The following is a 6,759-nucleotide window of genomic DNA, read 5'->3' on the forward strand; positions in this document are numbered from 1 at the left end:
CCAGGCGGGTCTCGAACCCGCGGGCTCAGGCAGTCCACTCACCTTGGCCTCCCAAAGTGCAAGGATTACAGGCTGAGCCACTGAGCCCGGCCCCATATTGCTTCTTTACATTGGTTTACATTTCTCTCAACTGTGAGTGGAGCCATGTACAGTCTGTGTATGCTTAGATAAATTTTAGCATTTTTATTGTTTGTTTCATTTTGTTTTTTGAGTTGGGGTCTCTTGAGCCAGGTTAGGGCACAATAGCACGATCATGGCTCATCCTAGCCTCAACCACCTGAATTCTTCTGCCTCAGCTTCTGAGTAGCTGGGACGACAGGCACACACCACTAATCTTTTAAATTTTTTTGTAGAGACGAGGTCTTGCTGTGCTGCTCATATGTTTCTATACTGGTCTTGAACTCCTGGGCTCAAGCATTCCTCCTGCCTTGGCCTCAGAAAGTGCTAGGATTAGCTGGGCTCGGTGGCTCAGCCTGTAATCCCGTGCCTTTGGGAGGCTGAGGTGAGTGGATTGCCTGAGCCCGCGGGTTTGAGACCCGCCTGGGCAGCGAGACCTCGTCTCTTCAATAAATCAAAAAATCAGCCAGGCATGGTAGCACATGCCTGTAATTCCGGCTACTCGGAAGGCTGAGGCAGAAGGAGCGCCGGAGCCCAGCAGGTGGAGGCTGCGGTGGCCGGGAGTGGCCACTGCACTCCAGTCCGGGTGACACAGTGAGACTCCGACTCAAAAAAAAAAAAAGTGCTAGGATTACAGGTGTGACCCACCGTGCCCAGCCAATTTTAACTTTTTATAATAGATTTGTATATATCTTATGGTAATAAGTGGTAAACGAGTATCTCCATATAGTTTACATTTGTTACATACTGAACTTTTCTTAATCTTTTTGATATTTCTAAGCTACATAGTTCATCTATGAGCATTTTCAAGCTGTAGCAAATCTCCAAGGTTTTTCTAATACATTTTTTGGAAAAAAAATCCCTGGACCCATGCAGTTCAAACCTGTGTTTTTCAAGGGTCAGCTGTATCCACAGCCCAGGTGTGTGGCAGGCTATGCTGTCCAGGCTGTGATGTTCAGACCATGACAAAATTGTCTGTTGATGCTTCTCTTGAAACGATCCCCTCCCTTGAGTGATCCGTGACTGTATTTGTGTCTTTGGGTCTGAAGTGAGTCTCCTGTAGAGAGTGTGTAGATGGGTCCTGTTAACTGCCTTAAATTTGAAAGTCTTTATCTCATCATAGAAAGCTCAGGCAACACACAGTGATACACACAAGAGTCAGTTTTGCCACAGTTAGTTTTGCACAGTCACCTCTCTCTCCTCCCTCCTTGACAGCAGTTTCAGGGATAACCAGTGTGTGGCCTGCTCTCTCGTTTCCTGCCACAAACCCACAAGAGGCAGGGGTCGTCTCCTGTCATCACTTTCCTCAGGTGGCAGTCAGTGGCAGAGCAGCCACCATGCCATCTGTCTGGCTCCCCCCACACAGCTCACGTTGCGAGCAGAAACTTCAGTACTCCAGCTTCACTGCAGTTGACACAGGTGCATAAAGGAGTCAGATGCACCCAGTGGCATGGTGTCCTGACTTGCGTTTGCAAGATGAGGACGCGGCCCCAAGAGGACTGGCAGCTCACCTGTGTCTCGTGACAGGCTTCTGGGCCCTGCCCGTCCATCTCTGAGCTGACTTCTTGCTCAGTTCCTGCCAGGCCCTGGGGGCCTCATTGATTGTAGGTCAAGAACAGCTGCTGGATGAAGGTCCTAGTATTCACTGGGGCTGGCTCTAGATAGTAGCCCCAGCCAGAGTTGAAGGGGCCTAGGATTGCCTGGTCACTCACATGCCAACCCCTAGGGCCACTGTTAAGGAGGAGGCCCAGAACCAGGGGCTTTCTGCTGCATGCACAGCTCAGCTTAGCAACGCCCAGCCAATGCCCACTGAAGCCATGTGTATCCTTGGGGTCCGACCTCAGCCCCATGGGGAATTAGCCAGCCTTTTGGGCTCATGGAAAGACAGCCTTCCAAGGGAGCATGTTTCCAGGGGAGCATGACTGCCCTCACCCAGTTTTTCAGCCGCTGGAGTGGGACGAGGGGAGAGGGTCCATGAACACCCTGACCACATGGCGAGCCACTCCAACCTTGTCTCCCATGCCCTGCCGTGGTGCCACCCACATCTCTAGTGCCCCCTCAGACCTTCCAGGAAGGCTTGGGGTGCATTTGTGGGACCAGGTAGCAACCGTGGGCAGTCCTTAGTAGCAGAGCCCTGTGCTGGAGCTGCAGGGACCTGGCTCTTTTCATCCTCCTAGAGAGGCCCCTGCGCCCTCTGGCCAGACTTCTCCCTGTGCTGCTACTGTCCAAGGGTGATCGTTTCTGCCCCCCAGATGGCCGTCGCAGCATCTTCCCATGGATTAGCATTGTCGGCTCCAGCAAGTTCCACAGCTGATGCCAAATTAAATGTCAGCTGCTTTGAGGATGGCTGGCTGCCTTCCCCGAAGGAGCTAAAGGAGCCACATGGCCGAGTCTCTCACCAGACTCGAATCTGCACGTTTATGCTGTGCGCCTGTTAGCAGAGGGACTGCCTTCAGAGAGCCGGTATGGGGAGTGCGTGCTCACAACACGCACCCACACATGCATGCTCCCACAGGGGCACACACATACACACCTCAGCTCCCATGTCTGTGGCCTTGGGAAATCCTCCCCTATTACCTGTTAGCCATACGTCTCTGAGTGAGGTACCAAGTCTCTGATTCCTGGTGCCCACATCTGCAATCTGAGGTCCCATCAACCCTGCCTAGAGAAGGCATGATGAAACAAGACCCAGTAGACCTGCCAGTTCACGGTACAGCCCTGAGGCCCTCACATGACACGTGGGGCTGGCAGTCATGACATGACAGCCCTGCTGTGCAGTGGACCCTTCTAGGTGCCTAGGGTGTCCTTCACGCGGAATTGGTGACACACTTAAGTGGGACCCAGAGTGCACACGTTGGTCACTGATGGCCTGTGTCTTCGGTTTCCAGTTCAGGATCTCAAGGGACTCGGCTATGAGAAGGGGAAGCCTGTGGGTCTGGTGGGTGTCACAGAGCTGTCGGACGCCCAGAAGAAGCAGCTGAAGGAACAGCAGGAGGTGAGGTTGCAGGAGACAGGGTGATAAGGACTTAGCAGGTGCTGGTGGAGTGATGTCATCTGCCCTAGTGCGGCAGTCGCTGATGTGTGTGTTTGTGTGTGGGCAGAGCCTGGGGTCAGCAGAGAGGCTCTTGGGCAGGCAGGTCCTCAGCAGCCGGGCCTATGTTCCAGGGCCTCTCGGACGGCCTCTACTTCCTGGCTGGAGCACTGGGGCTGTTTTCTATCTTGCTCGGGTTGGTCCCTCTGAGACAGCCTCTTTTAGGTTTTCTTTCTACAGGTTCCTGTGGTGTCTGGTGCAGGGCTGTTCTGGGCAGCACAGGGCACCCTGGGGATACGAGGCCACTGGTCAGTGTTGGTGTTGCTGTGAGGACCCTGGCTCAGGGGGTGCTGCAGCCTGAGTTCCAGACTCAGTCACCCGGCACCCTCCTTCTGGCCTGTTTGTCATCACCCTCGACCTCCCAGGGCCAAGAGCCTGGGTTGCCCTCACCCAAGAGCTCCTCACAAACCAGGATTTAGAGAACTGAGGGTGTGCCCCGCTCATGTGTCTGCCATGGGAGGGTGCAGCGTTCAGATGTGTGAGTATGTGTGTGGGCAGAGCCTGCGGTCAGCAGGGAGGCTTCTGGGCACCACCCCCCGCTGACTGGCATGTGTGGTCCCCACAGATGCAGCAGATGTATGACATGATCATGCAGCACAAGCGGGCCATGCAGGACATGCAGCTGCTGTGGGAGAAGGCGGTGCAGCAGCACCAGCACGGCTACGACAGCGACGAGGAGGTGGACAGCGAGCTGGGCACCTGGGAGCATCAGCTGCGGCGCATGGAGATGGACAAGACACGGGGTGGGTGGGGCGTGAGGCATGGGCAGCAGGGTGGGCCTTCTCCTCCGACACTGCAGCCCAGAGTGCTGCCCCCCTCCCTGGGAGCGTGCCGCCTGTGAGTCCTGAGCCGCCTGCCTCCCCTGCCTGTGAGACCTTGGGTGAGAGACGGGAGTCTCTCTGTGCCTCGGTTTCCTCAGTGGTGAAACGGGGTGGTGAGCCCGCCGAGTGTCCCGTGGATGCTGGGCAGGGCTCCCTGGGAAGAGGGGCTCAGGCTGGGGCCACAGAGCGCCCTGAGACTCACACCTGTGCTCTGGGAGCCCCCGGCCTGCTTCTGCTCCCCCCCTCACCTCCGCCTCTCTGCACAGAATGGGCCGAGCAGCTGACAAAGATGGGTCGGGGCAAGCACTTCATCGGAGACTTCCTGCCTCCAGACGAGCTGGAGAAGTTCATGGAGACCTTCAAAGCCCTGAAGGTGAGCTCAGGGGTCCCCTGGCATCAGCCCCTCCTGCAGCCTCAGCGTCCTGCAGACTCCTGAAGTGGCCTCGGGTACTCCTGCTCACAGCAGGAGCCAGGCCTCTTGTCATGGGAGACATCTGTTTACGACAAATGCCGTCTGTGCAGGGAATTAGCAAATAGCAGCTCAGCTGCTGCTTCAGAAACATTTCCTGGGGCTGCGGGACAAATCCTGCTTCCAGTGGAGCCAATTAAGTGCAGTTTACAGGCAAAGCGTTTCTCCGGCAGATGCAGAAGCCCCCGCAGACCAGCCTCTCCAGAACGAGAGCTTACCATCCGCCTCTGCTGGCGTTGGGCTCCCGAGGAGAGGTGGCGGATATGTGTCTTTCTGAGGCTTTTTCACAAAACTGTTTTGTACCCCATCACCTCATCCAGCAAGGTGGTCACGTTGCTGACCACGCTTTTTAGCACAATGATACATGGTGCTCTTGGAATTTGATGCTTTTTGTTGCCAATGAACCATTACTCTATCCTGGGTGGATAAGGCTTGTGTGCCTCATCCTCTTGCCCCTTCTGACTTGGCCACCAGGGAGCTCAGCACTAAGTTTGGAACTGAGGTCCTCAAGACCCCTTGAACAAGGAACTTGGCCTGTTCTCAAGGAGCCTGACCTGGCAGGAGGGAAGCAGATGGACAGGTGGTCTCAGCACTGAGTGAAGCCAAAGCAAAGGATTCGTGGGCAGAGCTGGGGCCCGGGATGGCTGCAGCCCTGGCGGATGACTGCTGCCCCTCCTCCTGCAGGAAGGCCGGGAGCCTGACTACTCAGAGTACAAGGAGTTCAAGCTGACAGTGGAGAACATTGGCTACCAGATGCTGATGAAGATGGGCTGGAAGGAGGGCGAGGGTCTGGGCTCAGAGGGCCAGGGCATCAAGAACCCAGTCAACAAGTGAGTGCGGCCCAGGGGTTTTGGGCAGGCGTGGCCATGAGCTCTGGGGACCAGCGGCCCCGCCGCCTCCCCACCCCCACCCCATTACATGCATCTTTCCTTTGTGAAATGATCATGGTACCTCCCGACATACCTGTTGGACAGAGCCTGCAGGGCAGGGAGGTTGTGCAGGCAGGTGGGGACATGGAACGGGGTGGTCAGACCCTCCGGGGGCCTGCTGCTTCTGAAGGCCAGAAACTGTCCCAGAAACTAGCCAGGGCTCTCCCAGGCGTGTGCCTGGCCCTGGAGGCCACCCCCTGCCACTGCCCCACCGCTGAGGCTGTGCCCGAGGGTCTGCCCCACCAGCCCTAGAGCTGCCCTAACCTGCACTGGGGGCTGGGCCACCTCTGCATGGCCCTCCTCATGGTGCCAGCTTGTCTCCCCACAGATGCCCCCTGCCCTGCCCAGCCCCTGGATCAGCTCTGGGAAGTGCCACTGCTGAGCCCAGTTGTGCCCACCTTCCCTGCCTGGAGCTCCAGCCCTGCGTCTGCCTTCCCACTGGCACCAGCGCGGGCCCCACTCAGTACCCCGTCGCCTTCCTGCAGGGGCACCACCACTGTGGACGGCGCCGGCTTTGGCATCGACCGGCCGGCTGAGCTCTCCAAGGAGGACGACGAGTACGAGGCCTTCCGCAAGAGGATGATGCTGGCCTACCGCTTCCGGCCCAACCCCCTGGTGCGGGTGCCTGCCTCCACGGGTTGCTTCCAGCGGGCTCTCCCCGACTGCCAGTTGCGGGTGGCTGTGGCAGTAACCAGGGTCCTTCCCTGGTACAGCCAGGCCAGGCTCTCAGCAGATCCCCCTCGCTTCCCCAAGCCTGCCCTGTCTCCTGGCGGGAGGATGGTTCTGGGCAGAGGAGCTGCTGTGTCTTCTAACCCCCTCCCATGTCCTCCTTCCTGCAGAACAACCCCAGGCGGCCTTACTACTGAGTGTTCTGGAGAAACAAGCGAACTCTCTGAACGTCCTGGACTGGAGTGTTCTGGCCCGCACTTCTACCTGCCTCTTCCGTTGTCACAAGTGTTGTGCCGTGTAATAAAGTCCCAGTGCTCACTCCCACAGCAGCCTGGTCCCGCCATCGCTGGAAACTCCACCTGCTCCTTGCTAGCAGGGCTGTGGGGCGCAGGAAGCCATCACGAAGGCTTCCCAGTGCCTGAGCAGTCCTGGGGTACCACCTGGCCCCTTGACCGCCCTCAGGGGCTCCGCCTGGTTGCAGCCGAGGGAGGACTCACCAAGCCCTCTCAGATGGGGGCGGGGAGGAGGCTCGCTCAGCCCAGTAAACCTTGGCTTGGCCACACCTGGGTCAGAGGGGTGTCGGGGCCTCAGCCTAGCACTGCGCTGCAGGAGGCTGGGAAGGGGTCTCAGGCCCTGGGCACCAGTGCCCCTCACCTCTCCGGC

At 57.7% G+C, this 6,759-nt stretch overlaps 1 protein-coding gene across 2 annotated transcripts in view; it reads left to right on the plus strand.

Moving 5' to 3' along the window:
- Positions 1-6,422, plus strand: part of SUGP1 (SURP and G-patch domain containing 1) — a 37,720-nt gene extending 31,298 nt beyond the window's left edge. For both annotated transcript variants that reach the window (XM_021713648.1, XM_008060566.2), the window contains exons 9-14: positions 3,006-3,112; positions 3,774-3,951; positions 4,296-4,402; positions 5,183-5,328; positions 5,913-6,042; positions 6,267-6,422. In XM_021713648.1, the coding sequence (XP_021569323.1) occupies positions 3,006-3,112; positions 3,774-3,951; positions 4,296-4,402; positions 5,183-5,328; positions 5,913-6,042; positions 6,267-6,293 (695 nt within the window). In that variant the 3' untranslated portion in view covers positions 6,294-6,422. The remainder of the gene's footprint in view (positions 1-3,005; positions 3,113-3,773; positions 3,952-4,295; positions 4,403-5,182; positions 5,329-5,912; positions 6,043-6,266) is intronic.
- The last annotated feature ends 337 nt before the right edge of the window (positions 6,423-6,759 follow it).

The sequence above is a fragment of the Carlito syrichta genome, unplaced genomic scaffold (assembly GCF_000164805.1).
Source record: "Carlito syrichta isolate Samal-C Ts95f unplaced genomic scaffold, Tarsius_syrichta-2.0.1 Scaffold304652, whole genome shotgun sequence".
Classification (NCBI taxonomy): domain Eukaryota; kingdom Metazoa; phylum Chordata; class Mammalia; order Primates; family Tarsiidae; genus Carlito; species Carlito syrichta.